Here is a 22,949-nt window from a genome sequence, read left to right as displayed (position 1 = left end):
TCAGACAATATGTGATTTATCGCATTCATTTTCTGACGTTTAATACCAGGTTTCATTCAACCGATGTTTCTGTTTGTACTGCTTCTTGTTGTGGGGTCAGGGGTCACACTAAATAGTGACCTTAATCTTTACAACCCCTTAAGTTCCGTTTTTTGTGTCTTTAAATTCTGTGTGCATATCCCCTGTATATTCTTGCTGTATGTAAAGAAAAGAGAATGAGAAATTGAAGTTGTACAGTGACATGGACATCATAATTAAACTGAGAGGCCAAATTTATATCTAATGGACAGCAAAGGGACTTATCTTTTGTGTTTGTAAAGTTTACAAATACTGCATGTTGGAAAGACACAACTGGTTGTATTACAGACTAGTTTCAGTCCTGGTGTAGTCTCTCAAAAAGTTCAAATTTATCTGACTGCTTGCGTTAAATGATGAAATTAGTCAATAACTAGAAAAGCACTCAAAGAGCGCAGACCTCCACCAAGGCAGATCAGTCCACCCCCCCCTCCCATTCACCATCAAAATTTAATAATTTGTTCCTTGTGCCAGTATCAACATTTCCTAAAAATCCGTTCATAACTTTTTTGAGTTACCTTACAAACAAACAAACAGACAAACCCCGATGAAAACAAAAGGTAATTATTCAGATCACACTTCTACCTCTTGCAGTGTTTAAGTTGTCTGAGCTGCTTTGAAAACTAAATAAACCATCCAGCCATGATGTCCTGAACCAGAAAAACCACTGACAGCCACTACATGATGTTTTCAATAAGGTCTAGCTCCACTTGACTCCCACTGCACTTCATTGTAGAAATACTAATGAACATTTGGTTATAATATTGCAGTTGTAGTTAAAAGATCATCATCAGAGGATTCCGTTATGTAAAATTTTCATCTAGCTCACCTCTTTTTAAGACTTTCACCACAATAAGTTAGTAGTAGCCATTGCAACTCCCCTCATGCTCCCCCACCCCCAGGCTTTTGTTTAAATATGGTGACCTCTGGTTAAAAAAACAACAACAAAAACAATGGACAAAATTCAAACTAATCATTTCACAGTGACTGAAAATCCATGGGTGACCTCATTGTGGCCACATTAACTTCTTTTATACCGTTTTTAATGCAGGCCAACCTTTACTCAACTGGACTTCTGGCAAACAGTAACATTAATGCCAGTGCCCTAGTGAATCACCTGGTGGAGCAGGTTCTATGTACAGGGTTTCTGCAGGTATCAGAAAATCTAATTTAATGCCACTTTAAACAAATTTAATGCCCTTGTCCAACTGCAGATACAGTTTTATATACAGTTTTATGATGGTTTACCTTCGACAGACTTTAACCAGGTTCTGAATAGTTCCTCCTCCAACCACTTCTGCTGAATGTTGCATTTTCCCATTTTTCCCGACATTTGCTAATATTCCCTCTGCTCTTTCGCGCAGCATGAGCACGCTCACAGTATGTTGCATTCCAAGCATCCGGTGTTGTGACTTTATGCATCGGCCATAAACAATAGCCAATTAAAGGGTTCCATCTGTCAATCATCACATTATACTTCTGATCAAAACTATTAAATGTTTAAAGAAGCATAATGAATTGTGAATAACAATACTTTTTTTTCATCAAGTGTATTTAGTTTTTTAATGCCTCTGGACATCGAATTTAATGCTTTTTAATGATTTAAGGCCAATTTTCACAACATCTGTTTAATGACATTTCATGCTTTTTGATGACCCACAGAAACCCTGATGTAGGTCTTACAGCAGTGGCCAGGATTAGATTTTTGCCAGCCTTTTGTTACCAATACCATTACAAAAATAAAACAAGGATAGGAGTGGTGATCAGGTTCTAAGAGAAGGCACTTATATAAACTGCAAATACTGTTACCATTTCAGATCTCAAGATCTAAAGAGGCTTTTAAATCCACCCTTAAGTCCCAGTAACACCCCTGCACACCAGTAAAAAAAATGAGTAAACAAAAACTAGTTCCAAATAGTTAAGAAATGCCCTGAGGTTAGATCTTTGACCCACTGTAGTCCTCCAGGGAACTATGACAGAATGTTGGTGGGGTATTTTAAGACTAAGAGCAGTTTACTGAGGAGCAGTGTCATTACATTTGGCATATGACTATAACTCTTTAGGGACCAATTGGCTACATTGAAACAGTGAACAGCGCTCTCAAACTACAGTCAGAATCTGCAACTGTGCTGTACAAGGCCATAAGAAAGAAAAAAATATTTTATGCTTTTTCATTTGTTGTTTAATTATTATTTGACTATTTGACAAGTCATGGCAGAAAGAATGTGATTAGCAGGTACAATATTTGTGCTACAGCGCATTCTGACTGTCAGGGGCCATTATTTGTCTTCCTTGATCCACCTGGACTTTTACTGAGACAAAAATTTCCATTTTTTTTGAGCCATTTAGCTTCCATCCTGCTTTACTGTCTTTCCATCCTCGGCTTACCTTGAACATGAATAATACTGAAAAATTAGTTCAGGATAATTCTATTTATTTAAAGATGTGAGGAGTATTTTGATTTGAGAGACAGAAGTGTAACATATATCAAACACAGCTATAGCCAGATTTAAACTGAGGGGCGTGATTATGGGGCGTGTATCTTTCTAAGTTAATATAAGTCCATTTAAAAATTCATTTCAAAGCACTTTTCTCTTCCAAAAATGATCATCATTACCCAGCTCTGCATCTGGGTGGTTTGTCTTCTGTTCTCTGCAGGATATTCCCTTCTTTAATGGGCATTTTGTAGACCAAATGAATACCTGATCAAGAATTTAGAACCAAAATCCTAAGAAAAATACTTAACAATAATGCAGATTTTATTATTGTTGGCATATGCTATGTTTATGTCGAGGCCCAAAACGGAATCTGGCCCGATTCAGAATCGGGCTGGCACAGAATGGAATTCTATTCTAGGCCGGCCTAGAATGGAATCCTGCTGCTATAATGTTATTTTTATACCATGTTTAATGCAAATGATCCATAATTCCATAATTTGTCATAATTTTACATTTTCAGTCTTACATACCTTGAGTAGCTATTGTCAATTTCAGTCGATTTCACTGTACCATATATTGGTGGGGAGTACCACTAGGTTCTATTTGTAAATAAAGTGTATTATAGTTTACAATTAAAATGTTGTTTCATTTTTTTTCACATATTTGCAAATTCCATGTATTGATTTTTGTAATAATTTAGATCATTTGCATTAAACATGGTATAAAATAACATTATAGCAGCAGGATTCCATTCTAGGCCGGCCTAGAATAGAATTCCATTCTGGGCCGGCCCGATTCTGAATCGGGCCAGATTCCGTTTTGGGCCTCGACATTTATATGGACCCTTATATTATTCCATTAATAACTTATAAAAGTCAAAGTGAAACTGACTAATCCCATTCAGTGGGACCGTCTTGATCTGGCCAGCTCAGGAGAAATTAAGAAAGGTCATATAAACTCTGTGGTTGGAATAAATACAAGTGACAAGACAGGTTTTCCCAGAGGGACTGAAACATTGCAGTAACAGAACAGAACTGGTCTGTGACTGATGACTGAAGGGTTTGTTTTTTTTTGTTAAAGTCCTTAAAGTATTTGCTTAAATCCTTTAGTTGTTCCTGGTAGTTATTCACTTCACAGCAGACAGAATCATTTTTTGTGCATATCCCAAAAAGTTCTCCTCTGATGAAATGCGTTGGGGTATGTAAACACACATCTTATCAGATGAGTGTATTTAGCTTCAGTGTAAACAGTGAAGTTGGAATCGAATCAGAAAGACTTCAGCTGGAAGATGTATTGTCCACGTACCTGTAGCTACAGTCAGGTTTTGTACAGATAACATACTTTATATTACTGATGGATCAGATGGATGTCATCCTGCTTTATTTGTTCATGCACTGTATGTGTGACTTGGAGACCTTTCAGAAATGTGTGCTTCTATGAAACTGGTAACTAAAAACAGGACAGAGGGGCTAAAAATTCAAACAAGATGCAAGCTAATGTTATGAAGCATGTTTGGAAGCACTTTGGGTCTATTTTAAAAGTAAATATTTACTGAGATAAACGAGAAAGAATTTTTCAGATAAAACACGTTTTTATATTATTTTTATACAAAAATCTGCATGTAACACGGTAAAAAGGACACAAAAATTACACGCTACTACCTTTTTGAATAACTTTTTATTCTCTCACTGGTACATTTTGGGAATCGAACTAATTATGCAAGGCAGAGTTTCACAAAAATGGCCGCTGTTGCAAAATCACTTGCAAATTATATGTGCTTAAAGGGATAGGTTTGGCATGTAACACGAGTGGACAAATTGGGTTACTCGTGAAATCTGGAATGAGACTACTGATTAATGGAAAAACTCACATCTGGATTTGAAAAACCACTAGCATCGTCAAATTTAACACAGTCTGTTTATATGTAGTGGTATATAAGACCATTTCAAGCCATGTTTTCCAGATCAAATGCACTGACACCTAGCTAGCTTTTCCTGTCCAGTTTTGGTCCTGTTTTTAGCCCCAATATTTTATTAAAAATTCATTAATTTTGGGATGGCTCAGAGCGGTCATCATTAGGTACATCCAGGGGGGAAATATGTCTACATTTCTCTTTTATTATTGGGTCTAAAAAGCTGACAAAGTGCCAGGTACCAAAATGAACCCAGTTTCATAGAAGCGCTCAAATATATCTTTGATCCATATGTTAGAATCAAATGTCAAAACTGCAATACAGCTATTCTAAAGGGTGAATGAACAGTAACTAGGCATCAGAAATTGCTTATACAATTTTTAGTATCACTGAAGTCATGACGAAAACATTTTTTTAAACAGACCACACTAATGGGGATTTCTTATTTTCTTATTGTCTTATTTCTTATTCACGGATTCAGGAGGTTCTCAAGGATATCCCAGACGACGTCCTTCATAAGGTTGTTCATTCCATCCCTCGTTTGAGGAAACTGGTTGATGCCACCGGTGCTTACATTGAAATATGAAAATTTACTTTCATTTTCCCATGTAATAAAGAACTTATATCATTTGTTTCAATAAATTTGTAATAGGAATAAGGATTTTATTACCAATTTTTAATGCCTAGTTACTTTTCACCCACCCTGTATCTGTTTTTTGAGTGAAGTTTTTAATTTCCATCCATGGCTGCCTGCTCTGCTGTTTACACGTGCCAATTTGTCTGACCAGTGTGTGTGTGTGTGTGTGTGTGTGTGTGTGTGTGTGTGTGTGTGTGTACACATGCTATGGATTAAATCGACAGTAGAGCCCAAAGCCTGAACATGTGAGAGGTGTTGGACGATGTCTGCCTGAGCCTGGCACAAAGGGCATAGCTTCTGCCTCAGTACCTTATTTCAAACAGTTGGACATCCACAGCCTGTTGCTGTCCACCCATGCTCAGGTCTGTCCAATCCCAGAGCAGACAAAGATACACGGGACCAAGACAACACCTGTGGATAACTATTCTGACCAATTTATTGAGCAACAGGAAGCACAGAGGTGTGGACCGGACAATAGGACAGCTTGTGAATTGCTTGTTGTTTATATAGCACTTGGAGGAAATGCTGCTTTTTCAAGACGAGTGATGTAATTTGTTATTCGTAAGACATTAAAAGTGTAATCAGTAAAAGAAATGCATGACGACTCTACTTGTGAGGTAATCACAAGTTACAACTTACATCTGGCTTGAGTGACTAATCTATTTACAGAAATACATCCTTGTGGCTACCAAAACAAAAGCTCTCTTGAATTGTTTAGAACTAAAAATAGCTCAGTTCTTGGCCACTAGACTTCTGTGAAACACTGCAACTACGGACTATTCATCAACACTAGGCCTACTGCTGTCCCTTTGTCATCCGTTGCGGAGACAGAGTAAAAAAAAAACAAAACAGATAGGCCTCTACATCTTTAATGTTAACCCATAAAGACCCAAACATCCATCACCGACCAAAACCATCTACTGATCTAAACTTTTTAATACCCGTTGATCCATTAATCTCATCAATACATATAAACAATTGGTGTAAAATACAGTTTATCTTCTTTTCATGGTCATCAGATATGACCCATTTAGACATTCAGGGGCTCTGTAGTGAACATGGAAACACCGTCATCTTCTGCAACATTGATTCACCAGTAAAACCCATGGAGTTTGATGAATGACAGTGAATGCAAATGCTTGGTTTATTTTCAGTTAATGATATATTTGACTGAAAAAGTCACTTCTTCCACAGCCTCCTCTGCTTTTGATATAATAACCCTCAACGTTAATCTGAGCTTTTATGAAAATATTTGTGATCAGTACATTAAATACAGGAAAATACCTGATTTATACTGATAAAATACAGAAAACAGATGATAATATTACGAATAAATGATGATACATCACTTAAAAAAGGTCAGATATAGAGAAAATTTCGTTTGGGAACTGACATAACAGTAGCGCTGGGTCTGAGACAATAGCAGTCAAGTGTCAAAACCTCCTCTTGGTTTTTGGTCAGAGCGTTAACAGGGAGTAGTTTTACAGGCCTTATTACCATCAATTCATACCCATATCAGAGTTACCGCATTCATTTATTAGACAGGAGTTTAAAGCAGAAAATTCATATGATAAATGAATGTTGTTCGCACCAATTAATCTTGGAGTTTACCACACTCAGACACAACTAATGTACTAAAAACAATTTCATTTTCTCCAATTGAAAGCCTCCAAAAGACTTCCAACTCATGTAAACACAATCTGATGAACTGTAGTATGGGCATTTTAAATACAGGAAATGGACACTATTGTCGCAAAACACATATGGCAAATATAAGCTTACTGCCTCATTATTTTGGGAGCAATCCTGAACATAGCAATTTACTTTGAACTGACTGTAAATCTAGAAAAAAAAAATTTAAGCTTCACAGAGCTCTACAATCCAGACCATGGTGTGCACGTCCATAAAAGGTGACTTTGGCCACTCCGGTCTAGCAAACACTCCTTAATTTGCAGTGCATGGAGCAAGTGCAGACAATACAAATAAACCCTGCTCCATGCTCGATAAAAATGTCTATAATTTTATGTGGTTAAGAAGCGGTGCACAGACAAGAAAGGGAGTGAATCTGGCACCTTGCACAGTCAGTCCCTCTAAATTTAACCTGGTTTTACCTTTTGACACATCACAGAAGGCGCCAGAGGCTTTTCAGGCAAACTGGAACCCTCTTCACACATTTCCATATGCTTCTTTTGCATTTCAAAGATTCTTTTACAACTATTTTTATTCCTATCTTTTGCTGTAGTAGTTCGTGCTTTGCGATACAACACAAGAAAAACATCTATTGTTAAATATTCTTATGGTGTATTTTATTGTGATGCAAATTACACTCTTTACACTCTTTATTCCTCACATGACATGAATACAGACAATGCTTTGTGTGCATGCTAGATTTTATCTATTATTATGGATGCACTTCCATCAGTGACAGTCATAGACAGTAGTGGCCAATGATAAGCTACCTCTGGTGTTATAATAAATGTGTCTTGAATTTGTATGGCTGAATGTGTGACCATGCAAAGATACAGTGATGAAGAGCTGAACTGGTAATTGTTTTTTTTATATATAATGATTTCTTTGCTTCCTGAGCACAAAAGGCGGGATACATAACACCAAAATAAACAAATGAATAAATAACAAAAGAATTTATGCTAGCGTCGCCTATCAGTCATAATTGTTTTTTCAAAGATAGGATATACACATAAATATATTCTGAGCTTTATTTTGTTCAGATTGAACTTGAAAGTGACCCAAGTTTAGAATTTTTACTGCAATAATTATGGAAGCTCCATTCTTGTTTTTGTTTGCTGGTACAATTTAAAACTGTTGTACTATTAAGTATTATATTTTTGATTTAGATACTCTCATAGTATACTCAATAAAGGTCTATAGTTATTTTGTTTGAAACTATTGTTGATTTTTTTTCTTGTGTGTATTTTTTTATATTTTATACAGGGTGGGGAAGTAAAATTTACAATATTTTGAGGCAGGGATTGAAAGACAGTGTATGACCAATTAGTTTATTGAAAGTCATGAGAATTTATTTGCCACAAGAAAATTTACATAATAGAAAATGCTTTTATTCTATGTGTCCTCCTTCTTTCTCAATAACTGCCTTCACACGCTTCCTGAAACTTGCGCAAGTGTTCCTCAAATATTCGGGTGACAACTTCTCCCATTCTTCTTTAATAGTATCTTCCAGACTTTCTCGTAATAGTTTTGCTCATAGTCATTCTCTTCTTTACAATATAAACAGTCTTTATGGACACTCCAACTATTTTTGAAATCTCCTTTGGTGTGACGAGTGCATTCAGCAAATCACGCACTCTTTGACGTTTACTTTCCTGATTACTCATATGGGCAAAAGTTTCTGAAAAGGTATGGATAATAGTGTTAGGTATGATTATGACATCAATATATGTTTGGTTTCAAAACAATTGACGTAGTGCCTGCTGAGAAAAAACAACTAAATGCTCATTGTAAATTTTGCTTCCCCACCCTGTACATTAACATTTTCTACTTTGGCACATTCTTAACTGACATTTTGGACAACAGAAGGGAAAATGAGCAAATATTGTAAGTACATTTTTTTAATGTATAATTCATTATGGAATAAGAAATATGCCATGTGCTCATTTTTTATAACCTGTTTAATCCTGTGACACTGTTGATCTTTGCCAGAATAAAGAATACACTAATCATCGACCCCCATGGAGCGTTTGTTGGTCAACTGCAGTGCCCAAATTACACCAAAACACACTAGTGTAAGTGGAAACTTTGGCTGCTCCACACACAAAGCAAAAACATGTTTTGACAACATTACACTGGACTTTGACACACCTTAACAAACCCCAAACACACTGCATTGTGTCTGATGTCAGGACAGGACATCATCCAATGTCGCTGCATTGTAAAAGATAATGAAGAACTGAAGATGACATTATGATGTGTAATATGATGTGTAATGTGCCATAACAGACGGACATGATATTTAATCAGATTTTAAGTATGCGATCCGAGAGTGCTTACTGTTCCAACGCAGAACACAAGCATAAGGTTTGTGTTTATCGGACTGTTATGTACTTTAGAATTTACTTAGCAACTAAAACTTTGTCTCCAAGTGTATCTTACCACCTATAAGCAAAGTTGATAGTGGTGCATCTTACTGCTCCACTTATTAGAATACTATGGGTATACTCTATCTTAGAAAAGGCAGGATCAAGGCTCAGGTCACTGTAGCCAATTAGAGTGGAATCCAATAACAGTGATCTCAGTGGTTAGATTTGTAAACTCTTTATTAGAGCCATATGTGTGTGTAGAGCATAAATTGTCTACAGAATCACACCCATCCACACTCTGATTACACAGACTGCGTGCATGTGAAACTCACTGCAGGGTGGACAGTTAATATGGGAAGATATAAGACAAAGCTGTGTGGAGTTGATTACATAAAGCATAAAGAATGAATGTTATCCTGTTACATGAGACCCCAGCATCAAGCAGCTTCAGGAAACATTCAGAGGAGAAAAAATAGTAACAGCATTTGCGCCGCTGTTTAGTGTCTATAGAAATTACAGCACAGATCAACTGCATATAGTCACTGGAGGAATAAAGTAAACTGTCAGATCTGCATTACAGATTGAAATGATAGCTGCAGTCCTAAAGGAAGGAACCATCACAAGATAGAAATACCACACACCAGGGCACACGAGAGTCCAAGGCTAGGCCTCGCCTGCTTTTTGCCTTTTAAAGCAAGGCATTTCAGTACAAACCTGGGAACTGTCAAACTTGGCTAGTTTCTCTGCAGAAAACCAGAGACTCCAGTCCAGCGGCTGCACAGTATGAGTCATACAGACACCACCTTACATCTATCTGATATTACAAACCAGGCTTTTCTGCTACAGGAAGAACATGAAAACATAGTGGCCTATTTGACGCAAACACTGGTGCCCCTATTCAGAGGAGGTGGGTAGAAAAACAAAGACTGCTAAATGAGGACACAGCACAATCACATGACTGAGTTTTTTGTGAAGTATCACAAGTACCATCAAAACACACATTGCTCAAGCTTTACAAAAAGTCTGCACTTGATAAGGACAGCAACAAATGATCTTAATAGAGTTGTTAAATCCACTAATGCTTTAAATGTAAATTGTTTTTCAATTCTTGTCTAACCAAAGGACTGAGACTAAGGCCGTTTCTCAATATAAAGAAGGCTGAGTATGGTCTTGTGAACTCAGTGAGTACAGCCTTAGTAAGAACGGTCCCAGAGAATGGACTTCCTAAGAACGCAAGTCTGTCAGTAATTGAAACGGCTGGTACTTGTGAACTTTCCTCCACGTCTCTGCTGTATTTGTCATTAGCTCCATAACGTAGGCTATTTCCCTCAAATCATCACAATGTCACTCGATTTGATTTCAATACTTTTGTACTAGTATTTAGATGTAATTTATACATTTTGTATATTTGTCAAACTGTAATACATTTTGTTGAATTCCATATCATGGAAATAAAGACGTATTTCTTGCTATTCTGCCTCTCACTCATGTTCTAACATTAGGCTATATAACATCATCTTGTTATGGTCATCTAGTCACAAACATTTCTGAATTAAGTTTTCACAGAAGACGTCGTAGCATTCGAGAGTAGCACAAAGTGCATCTTGGGATATTTCGCCAGCCAGTACTCGGGCCACGACTGATGACATTTCACGAGAACGCGAGACAGGAAGAACAGACAAGAACATGTATTGAGAAATGGTCTAAATGTTCAGAAAAACAAATCTCCACATTTCTAGCCAAGGTCATAGTTATAGTTTAAAGGAAAAAAAACAACTGAGCAAATACTGTTGTTTTTGAGGGGTGGATTTTTGACATGAAGCTACGTTGGTCTGACTGTGTAACCAATGTTTTGGCAAATCATATGTGGTGTCATGCATGCTTTCATTTTCAGCCTGTAAAAATTAAGGCTTTCATGATAACACATGAAATACAACAACAGTCAACTTTTAAAAAAAGTAAAACTGCTTTTGCATTCATAAAAACAAAACAGAACTGAAATCAAAACAAAAATGAAAGGACTACATAAAATCAAAACTAGTGAAAATGTCAAGACAATAGTAACTCTGCTACTAAATCTAACTTGATCAAATATTTAGGCCTAGATGGTTTTAGAATCAAAGCTGGAGTGCTTGTTTTTTGGGATCACTGGACAGTAACTTAACAACAAATACCTTTCAACATATTGTAGTAGCCTGAGAGTAAACAAGAATTCTACCCACTACGGTGAAGAAAGTCTTTTCTGTCATGCCAACTCTGGTCAGTCAGGTGTTTTCAAGCCAGTACTCTATGGTAAATTTGTGACTGACAGCTGTTCTAATCTGTGGCTCTTCTCCACTGCAGCGTTCAACAATATCAGATCATCTGTATTTGTAGTTAGTGCTTAAAGATAGTGCTTTGATTTGGACTGAGAGGAGAGAGCTGCAGAAGGAAGGAGTGTATTTTCACTTTCCCTGATTTTTGCTCCTGCAGCTTTAAGACCAAATACAAACTCATAAAGCGTTGAAGTCCTGCCCCTTCCGGTTGTGTCCCATGGGACCATTCTGGGGAAAAAAACTGTGTTACAGTCTGTGGTGAGTGACAAATAATGTTTTGATCTCCTCAGAATGACGACATCATTTACACATAAAATGTTTGTCAGTGTTGAAGTACTTCTATTTGTGTATAAATACGTAAATACACAGACTACATCCTAGAAAGTCGCAGGTGACGTCAACATAACTGCCTCACTCCACAATCTGTTCTGAGACACTGAAGATGTCTCTGCAGCTTCAATATGACCAGACTCGTAGAGTCACCTCTTTTAATGAGTTTTGTCACACTCCAAAAAACTGAGGTAAAATATGGAAAAGGTAAGAGCCATTTTGGTGTCGGTGATGTGTATCACATGCAATGACAGATGTGGTCCATTGAGCTGTTACACACACACAAAAAAAAAGATGTTTTACTATCTTTGCAATAAACTGTGGCTTTCTTGGCTTGTAAACGTATCTTTTAAAGCAGGGGTCATCAGTCCTGGTCCTGGAGATCTACTATCCTGCATGTTTTAGATGTTTCCCTCTTCCAGCACACCTGACAATCGTTATCAAGCTTCTGCAGAGCTTCATGATAGACTGATCATTTGAATCAGGTATGATGGAAGAGGAATACATCTAAGGCCCCGTCCATATGAAGTCAGTTTTCGGCCCTATCTGCAAAAGTTTTGTATCAGATATGCCTTTTGTCCACACAAAACTGGTGTTTCTTGTCACTGAAACCACAACTTTTTGAAATTGGGTCCCAGAGTGGACAAATTTGAAAATGCCGGTTTGCGTCTTCATCTGTATGACCAAACCACAACTTTTCTACAATGATGATGTCATCGCCCCACCACTCAAACCTTTCACCTCGGAAACAAGGTGCCACTTCACAACAACAACAACAGTGGCGGACTACAGGGTAGTGCCCATGCTACATGCTATTGACCGTATTGGAAATACTGAATCAAAATCTTTGGCTACTCTGTCATTACAATGAGCAACAACCAACCATAGCTAACAATATTCACTACATACTCTTGGATCTACTGCGGAGAGGGACAACCAGGAGGAAATATTGGGTCAGACCTGATAGAACCAAGCAAGCTTTATGTGTATGCTCCTCATCTTCTTCTCTGTTTTTTGTGAGAGCATTACACCACCACTTACAGGCTTGGTATTTGTATGACATCGTTTTCAGCAGTTTCATGTGGATGCAGATATTTCCTGAAATGACTCCGTGTTTATGGAGTATGTTTTTGAACAAAGATAAAGATTGGATAGGAAAAGATACAGTTTCACGTGGACATGGCCTAAAACATGTAGGTTAGTAGATCTCGAGAACCAGGGTTTGTGACCCCTGTTTTAAAGTGACAAAACATCACATAAATGGTGGCACATAAAAAAACAAAAAAAACCATAAATCTCACAACTGACTGCTGTTAGGTCTGATGGGGCACCTCTATATGTAGTTCATTTACATGTGAAAACAGTGTAAATTATATGACTTTTTCATTGCTTCAGAGCCTAAGGCATAAGAGTCTTGAATGAAACTTTTCAAAAGTCTTCTCGGCTTTCAGCTACAACACACTGACAATGGTAGCCAATGTTGAATTGAAAAGATAATCATGTATTTCAATTATTAGGCCTTGTTTTTCACCGATTTCACAGCTTAAGGAGGAAACCGCTGCTGCTAAAGCTTTCCCCAAAACACACCAGAAAAGGTATGCACATGCTAAAGTTCATCTGCTGAAGATGTCCACAGTGTATTCATTGGCTCCTGTTGGGCTGTTGTTTGTTATGATTTTCTACAGTCTCATCAGATGTGCCACTTGGGTCAGAGCTCGCCTGGTCCGGGTCCTCAAAGAGCAGCCAGCGTTTCCACACTGCGCCTTTCCACAGTCCTTCCTGTTCCACTCTCCCTTCTATTCGAGTCTGAATCTCTGCTCCACTCGACTCCACTCTGCTCCAACCTTTGCCCTCACCAGAGCCTGCCCACCCATCCCCTCCCACAATCCTCCACCTCCTGCATGCATTACTTCATTCATGACTTCCTGGTCCTCAAAACAACCCTGCAGGGTGAGGTTACACTGAACAGCATCCTGCAGCAGTGGCTGGACGTCTAATCAGATTTATCAAAATATCTCTGGATTATTTGGTCAGACATGCACAAAGTTGAAGTATATTACGCACTGAAAAATTCCTCTAATAGTTTTCCATATTTGAGATCACCTAAAAAGGAGAAGACATCACACTATCACTTTCATAGTAGGCCTTGTTCTTTCTGGAGAGAGATGATAAAAAAAAAAAAAAAAAAAAGCGTTCCTCCCACATGAGTTCACGTCTTGTGTTAATGCGATTTTAATGAAAGATTGTGATGTGGCTCCTTGGCAGAATCAGTAATGTGATTTGAGGGAGCAGCAGTGAGCCAAGGCACACCATGGCAGCCTGCTCTTAAACCTGTCTGCCGGTGAGAAAGGGGCTTTCATATGATTCAATGGAGAAAGTGAAAGTGGCAGTGATTAAAAACAAAACTAACGGCCAATTGTCCCATGTATAAGGCGAGGTCCAGCTGTGAAAAGCATTACAATGGACCCCCTTTCAACTCTGCTGATTCCTGTTTCCAAGAAGGTTCTGGCAATTACACAACATTGGCAACAACAACAAGAACTACCAAACTAATCAATCTGATAAGAAACACAAAAAACCTTCTGAAATTGCTTGCAATCCCAAAAACATGTCATATTTACGGCATTGCAATTCTGCAGAGGCTGGTTTGCAGAAGAGACACATCACAGAATAGTATCTCGCTTTCATTGTCGCCTTTTATACTCCATTTGTGTGCATACTGTATTAAACAACTGTCTTCCACTACCTTTGCTGGTGATGTATAAAGAGACATGTCTGAATCAGGCACTCTTATTGGCTGTACTAGGTGGTAGCCTACCACAGCCCATCAGAGTGCCTGATTCAGAGGCTTGGTCTATTCAAAGATTTTCTACAAACAGAGCTGGGGCAAATTTGCTGTAATAATAAAAAACAACCTGTCATTTCAATGGTACATGCACTGTCATTGCATCAGCAGCACCTTGATTCCACCCTACCTACAGAGTATTAATATAATCTGACCTGAAGCTGAGAAAAGTGACTGTAAACACATTGAGGACTGACTGACTGACAGACAAAAAGATGGACACCCCTTCTTAAAGAGATGTGTGGGTGCGTCTGAAAAGATAGAATGAAATAGTTAAGTACTGAGTAGATCCGAGGCTTTAGAACAGGGATCTCAAACTCATTTTAGTTCAGGGGCCACATTCAGCCCAATTTGATCTCAAGTGGGCCGGATCAGTAAATTACATAGCCTAGCAAATAGCATAACAGCCTTTAAATAATGACGACTCCAATTTTTTCTCCTTGTTTAAGTGCAAAAAAATAACATTAAATTACAACATGATATCATCATGTGTTTTCTGTATGCATTATAAGCTTTCCGCGTGTATGTTCACGCTGCGTAATATACCACGCAATTAGTGCATTTAGCAATTTCTGCAATTAACGGTTAGGGGTTAGGGTTAGTACGATTAGCAGTTAGCACAATTAGTGATTTGGGTTAGGGTTAGGCTTAGGGTTAGATTTTGGAATACATTGAGACGCCACCAAATGGCGTTGAATAACACGCGAAAGGATGAAAATGCGTACGTATAGCAGACAAAATGCAGTAAGAACTGGTGTGACGCACAATGCAATTTCATGAGATCAGTCTGTTAAATTATGAGAATATTTACATTTACAAACTATCCAAACAAAATGTGAATAACCTGAAAAAACTGAAATTTCTCAAGAAAAATAGCCTAAGCGCAATTTTAACAATATTATGCTTCAACTTATCAATTATACATGTACATTATGGATTGGATCTACAAAGGCACAAAACACTTAATAACAGGCAGAATATTGTTAAAATTGGACTTCATTTTCTTAAGATATTTCAGGTTGTTCATATTTTTCAGGTTATTCACATTTTTTGCTAAAGGATAGTTTAATGTAAATATTTTCAGAATAAAATTGTTTGGTTTTTTTTACGCTAAAACAAAGAGGAAAAAAATTGGAGTTGTCATTATTTATAAGCATGATGTTAAAAAAAAAAAAAAAATCATATTTTAACTAAGACAGTTTGGAGTCATTATTTATAGGTCATTGTGCTCTTATTTTACTCAAGATCACATTGGTCTGTATGTATATTGTCAAAGTAATTTTTTGCACTTTTGCAAATTCGTTCTGCAAGCTGGATTAGAACTGTGGCGGGTTTCATGTTTGATGCACTTGCGTTAGATTATTGCATTTTTATATTGCTATATTATAATTACACAAAATACAGTGGAATATTTAGGCTGGTGATTTTGGATTGGATTTGGACTGTACAGTAGGAAGCAGTAGCATTAAAGATGGTAAGCACAGTGAAGCTCATTTAGGGGTATACATTAACTGAGGGACAAATGTCCATGAAAAGTGGTCACAGCCCAAAGGAATGGATATAATTCATGAATAGAAGAAGCCGGCAGATTCCAGGTCAGTCCAAAGTGTCGACAATGCTTTGTGTTGTAGTACTGTTGTGAATAAAATAAGTAAATATTAGGCTACATTCCATTTTTTTTAATGTTTTTGTTCTATTTGTTGCTAATATCCCATATCATTAGCCTCATAGAACAATTGCCTAAGTCATATTTTTGGCCAAATTGTGATATCTGTGTAACTTTATTCTAACACTGCTGATTAACTTCTCATCATTGATTTGCCTTTGACCTGGAAAAATAAATGACATTGGCAATTATGCTATGAAGCTAAGGATATGTGTCTAAACAATGTGTTGATTTTTGAGATGCGTAAACTTGTGTAAAAGATACTATAAAAAAGACTCAACACTAGAAGACAAAACAAAAAAAATATGCAGAAATGTGGGTCTCAGGGGTTAGGAAACAGAGAGTGCCTACAGTACTTGTCAGATTTCCACAGCAGAACACAGTGCCTTCACTAAGGATAACAGTGAGTGGGAGTTGAGAGGGTACAGACAGGACACAGTTCCTGTGGAGGAAACCCACTGAAACAGAAGCACATCTGCTCGCTGCTCCTCTAGTGGGCACTTCCATGTCATGGCTCTGTGGCCCAAGGCCCCGCTGTAAAGTTTCCTCTCAGAACCAAGGACTTTCCGTAGTGGGACATCCTCCCCGCCGTGGGAGAGGAGGGAGTGACTGAACAGCTGAGAAAAAGGGCTGGGCCTTTGGAGATTATCAAACCAAAACATCAGATCACACTGAGGTCAAACGCGGAGAAAAGCATTTTATCGGACAACTCTTGAGCACTAGAGACTTTGTTTGAGTTGTGACACTGTGGATGTTTACTACAGAATGATAAATTAACCATTTGGGCAGTGTTTGATCTCGCTGTGAAGCTAATAGTGGCTGTCACATAGAGGGAGGATTAGACAGCTTAGTCTTTCCAAATCAGGCCCGTTCATCAAAAACAACTGTCTGAGCTCATAAGTTGAGATTAAAAGAAAAAATAAACCACAGAGCACTTTTATCTGTACGAACTGGAGAAGTTAAGACGGAGACATTATCACACTAATGTCCAAGTAATAAGAGCAACACCCTGACAGTGGAACTGAAAATACTCCTTTATAACTTATTTACACATCAGCTATAGTATGAAACACTTTTAATCGATCCTAGGTTCTATTCTGTTTAGTGAGTCTGACACCATGTAGTTTGTATTTTTGGTTTAGTCTTTTGACAAGTTGTTTTTGATTTGAGTTTTGTTTAATGAGTCCATAATTACTTTTATTTTGAGAAATTTATAAGTTGGGTAATTTTTATGTAACTTTAGTGTTTGTTTCTGCTTTATTTTAGGTATTATCAAGAAAGTCATTATTTACTAATTTGTTCCAGCTCTTGTTTTATACTGTTTAATTTCACATGTTTTTCATTTTTATTTTTATTTTAACTGATAAATGTTTATTTCACTGCTAGTTTTGGTTAACTATAATGACAATGGCACATTAGAGCATGTAACAGTCTCATAAACTTTCATCTTTGCAGTTATGTACTATTTAACTAGCTAGAATAAAGTGAATATACAGTAAAAAAAAAAATATATATATATATATATATATATGGATATGGACCAACCTGTGTCTTAAATTATGATATATCTGAAACAGCCTGAAGATGTGTTGGTAAATTGTCAGGATATAGGGCCAATTTAATACATTTTGTGAAAGTTGGATAATGTTTGTGTTGTTCTAGTTCTGTTCCTGTCATTAGCTCAGAGGAAGACGCCTCATGATTACAGTGATGAAAAGAAGTCATAAATACTCATTTAACACTGATGCTACATGACAAAGTTGCCATGAAGGGCACAGTCCTGTGTTTTGTTTTGTTATTTTTTTTATATATCATATTCTCATAGACCGTGGGCCAACACTGATCTGACATATGATACAATTTGTAACTACCTTGGATCCACTTTGAATCAGCTGCAAAAAAAGGGCAGATAGTTTAACCAAAGTCATATATGGCAGGACTTAGAAGACGTGTAAACCTGAAACAGGACACTGTGGATCAGCTTACAACAGCATGCACAGTATTAACATCTGTGAGCGATGGGGAATACCAGAGTTCACCCCACTGCTCCGTGGAAGGTCTCTGTCCACAAAAAACTTCTCTTCACTGTGACATTTCACTGAAGTCCTGACGAACAGTACCATTTCCACTACATAAAGACAGATATTCATCGGGCAAACAGTCGCACTATCACTCACGTCAAGTGGAAAGAAAGGGTCTGGCTTGATGTTCTACACTGTGAAGTGTATCTAAGGCTACGTTCAGACTGCAGGCAAATGTGGCCCAAATCTGATTCTTATTTGCCCATATATGACCTGTATCCGATCTGTTAAAGACAGTTTGAACAGTACAAATCCAACCCAGGCCACTTTCATATGTGGTCTTAAATCTGATACGTATGTGATATTTTGCACTTCAGTATGAACGGCCAGGTCGCATTTATCCAACCTTTACCAGGGTATCTGCAGGTATCAGCAAATCTAATTTAATGCTTTTTGATGCCACTCTAAACAAATTTAATGCCCATGTCCAACTGCACATACAGTTTTATATATATTTTCATGACAGTTTACCTTCGACAGGCTTTAACCAGGTTCTGAATAGTTCCTCCTCCAATCACTTCTGCTGAAACTTGCATTTTCCTATTTTTCAGACATTCGCAAATATTCCCTCTGCACTTTCACCACAGCATGAGCACGCTCACAGCACGCTGCATTCCAAGCATTCGGTGTTGTGCTTTGTGCATCAGCCATAAACAGTAGCCTATTAAAGGGTTCCACCTGTCAATCATCACACTATACTTCCGATCAAAATTATTAAGTGTTTATATAATCAAAATAAATTGTGAATAACAATGCTTTTTTTCTCCATCAAGTGTATTTAATATTTTAATGCCTCTGGACATCAAATTTAATGCTTTTTAATGCCATTTAAGGCCTTAATTTTCACAAAATCCATTTATAACTTTTAATGCTTTTTAATGGCCCGCAGAAACCCTGTTTACATCACTGAAATGCAACAAATGTCACCATTCTGCGTTCCAGTAGGAGAAGCGGTGGGAAAAACATATTTACTTCCGTTAACACAGTGCACACCTGCGTGGTCATGTATTATGCAGGACCTCTTTGGTGCATGTGGGTCACTTCAGGGTCGCATTCAGTTCATACTCAAAACTCATAGAAGTTGCATTTAATGTGTAATATGAACAAGCACACAAAAAAAAAATCAAATTTCACCAAAAAATCTGAATTGTGCATTAAGACCTGCTGTCTGAACATAGCCTAAGTTACCACTGTGACCCATCTAAAAAAAAAAAAATCACCAGGTTATTGTGTTTGCCTGGGAAGAAAGCAAAGCAAATGTGCACTAGTTGTGCAGCTGAATCACTATTATTAAAGAGTTAACGAGTGAATTTTGCAGAATTTACTTTCTCAGCTACAACATCCGAGCCTGTTTTAGCACTATATTAGCCAAGTTACTGAAAAGAGTATAAGATTAACTAAAATACTTTTGTTAGGTATAACTATGGTTGGACTTTTGGTGCTTTTAGATGGTCATGGTGTTTTAGATAGGGTTTCCAGAACTTATGTGATCATTTATTATTATTATTTAATTTTTTTTTTTTTTTTTAGAAAAAGGTAGAATTTTGTTGCTACAGGACTCACAGAGCCCCCACTCATATACTTAAGTCTTCTGTAAACAGGAAAAAAAAAAACTGTACAATGAAAGTGAAAATGATACCCTGTCATGACTAAAACAAAACCCCCCAAAAGCCTACGGAAAACACCAGTACAACCTTGTTTCTTGAAGCTTTCTAGTAACAACTCAACGGTAAATGTATAAAAAAGAAGCAGCCTCTCTAACAGTAGTGTTGAATCTGAAAAAAACAAAACTAAAATTTGACAGTACAGACAGGAAAGACACCTGCTCTGACAAATAAAGGCCTTTGGGGGAATTCATCCACAGATCTACTGTATCCTGTATGGCCTTTTCAGTACAGGTGTGCTGGTGGTTTGCAGTGGAATGCTTTTTTACATACTTTGACGTTCCGGACAAATCCCTTCATGACATTTTAACCCAGACTCAGGTGTATGTTTCCCCCCAAATGATGAAGCCTACAATACTGATAACTAGTAGGACTTTAAAAACTACTATAATTACATATTACAAGAGAATACATAGATAAATGAATAACAAAACAATGAACTGCAACAGAAATTTTGAGTCCAGTCTTAAATGATCAAATACAATTCTGCTAAGACTGAAAGTAGTTACAGTAACTTCATATATAGCATGTGTTTTAGAGAGTTTCAACCTGTCCCAGGGTAATATGTAAATACCTGGGTGCTGCCTGAAGAATTTAGAGAAGCAAAATATGTTGTGTTACAGCCGACAGCTCTAAAACACTGTAGCATTGCTGCAGGGCTTAAGCTTGAGCCCAGCATTACTACATATGCTATGCAAAAAAGCAAACAAACAAACAAATATAGAGAGCTACAGTGCCACAAACTGTAAAGGCTCGGGCTGTCACATTGGTGAAACATGAAGTAGACTGTAATAAGACATAGTGACAGTCTGCGTGGATTAAGTGTTTAAGTCTGGCACTAAGCTCTGGGCACCTTAAAGACAAACCCAACCCACAGGACTAGAGTTCAGAGAGATAACAATCTAATCATTTTAACCCACTGGAGGTGTGTGACTGTGAGCAAACAAAGTAGAAAACTATTCATATAAAACAAAGCCTTTAATACAAGTAGTCGCATACCGCTGACTAAAAGGATAGTGTGCCCTGAATCATTCAAATACATTTGTTTGAAACACTTTAATCCATTTAAGTCAAGAAACATATGTATATGTATGATTGTTCTGACACAAAGGTAGGTTTTTTTTGTAGGTTTTTAGTGGTAAACACTAACTATATTTTACCATAAAAAGCTGAGTATAAGGCTAATGTGTCCTGAATCATTAAAATACAATTGTCAGAAGTATTTGAATCTATTTAGGTCAAGACAAAAGTGCAAAAACATGATTATTTTAACATAAAACTGAGTTTTCTTAGGTTTTAAGCTGTTAAAACTAACTGTAACTATCCAGAAAATGCTGGACAAGGGAATAGTGTGTCATAAATTCAATAAAATACAGTTGTGCCTAGAAAGACATTGTGCATGATTGTTGTAGCACATAAAAGTCTTATTAGATTTTAGGAGAAAAGAAAAAGAACTATAATTGTCCAGAAAAGATAAAAAGAGGATACTCTGTCCTAACATCACTAAAACATAGTTGTCTAAAACATTATAATCCATTTAGGTCAAGACAGAAATTCATGTGCATGATTGTTCTGACACAAAAGAGTCTTATTAGGTTTTAAGATGTAAAAATGAACTGTAACTATCTAGAAAAAGCTGAATTACTGAAATACAGCTGTCTGAAGCATTATCAGTTTAGGTCAGTAAAGAGAGGCAAGTTTATGATTGTTGTAACAAAAAAGATTCCTTTAGGGTCTGAAGACATAAAAAACTAACTATAATTGTCCAGGAAAAGCTGAATATGGGAATAGTGTACCCTGACTCAGGAAAATAAAGTTGCCTGAGACATTATAGTCCATTTGAAGTCAAGAAGGACGTGCAAGTGCATGACTGTTCTGACTCAGAAGACAGTTTTTTGTATGTTTTAAAAGGTAAAAAACTGACTCACGCTTGGTTGCATTGATGAGGTTCTTGCCATCTTTGTAGAGTTCTTTGATAAACCTGTTGGTTTTGTCCAGCTCTGCTTCGTGTGCCTTTATTTTCTCCCTAAAGCAGGGGCTGTCCAGATAGCACTCGCTGAACTCCAGCGGGTGTAGTCCCATTTCTACTGACACACACACAGCCTCGTACACTAAACAAACTCGTCAAAATCTACAGAAAAAACAAACAAACTAACTAAACAGCAGTTACAAAAAGGTTACCGCCTGTCTGGCTGTTAAATGTAGGTGTAGCAGGTAAAACATAGTCAGGTCAGGTAGCAGCAGCTAACGGCGGCGTTAGCATGGTGACTTCACACACACGCGCATGGGTGTTGTTCCACAGTTGTCAAATCACGAAAAGAGCAGCTAACAGGTAAGACGGTGACAAGGGGACAACAGTACGGTGTCGGTTCAAGCATTCATTCGAAGTCTGTCCGCTGGTGCTGTCAAAAAGTTGGTGTTGTTGTATCCAATGTTCCCCTTCGTCCATCAAACAGAGTCCACCAGCCAAGTGACAGATTGAGAAACTCTGCTGACATCTGTGTGCGTGTAGCAAAACTTCTGCCGAAGAGGGTCCAGCTGCATCCAGAGGATTCCCTGACCTGTACTTCCGCCTGCGCTGTCAAAACGATCCGCAAGGAGGAAACATCCTGCTGCAATCAAAAAGTGTTACAAAAATCAGCAAACAGCCAAACAATACTGCAAGTTAAGTCAACAAAAATGTAAGAGTATATTTGTAGCATCACTGCCCTGTGAGATCCAATTCAACTTCTAATTAGCTTTGTTAGACATTCTGTTTTCAGTTTTTCAGATAATGTGAGAGCAATTTAATTTATTTACCCTGATTTCGCAGTAGAACTTTACCTATCTATCTATCTATCTATCTATCTATCTATCTATCTATCTATCTATCTATCTATCTATCTATCTATCTATCTATCTATCTATCTATCTATCTATCTATCTATCTAT

At 37.4% G+C, this 22,949-nt stretch overlaps 1 protein-coding gene across 1 annotated transcript in view; it reads right to left on the bottom strand.

The window, feature by feature from the left end:
- arhgap10 (Rho GTPase activating protein 10) overlaps positions 1-22,519 on the bottom strand; it is a 73,535-nt gene extending 51,016 nt beyond the window's left edge. Inside the window, 1 exon segment of the mRNA XM_030145081.1 lies at positions 21,947-22,519. Coding sequence (XP_030000941.1) covers positions 21,947-22,100 — 154 coding nt within the window. The 5' untranslated portion in view covers positions 22,101-22,519.
- Between the last annotated feature and the right edge of the window lie 430 nt (positions 22,520-22,949).

This window comes from Sphaeramia orbicularis, chromosome 1 (assembly GCF_902148855.1).
Source record: "Sphaeramia orbicularis chromosome 1, fSphaOr1.1, whole genome shotgun sequence".
Taxonomy (NCBI): domain Eukaryota; kingdom Metazoa; phylum Chordata; class Actinopteri; order Kurtiformes; family Apogonidae; genus Sphaeramia; species Sphaeramia orbicularis.
The sequence above is the reverse complement of the archived record's forward strand: the minus strand, read 5'-3'. Positions and strand labels throughout refer to the sequence as shown.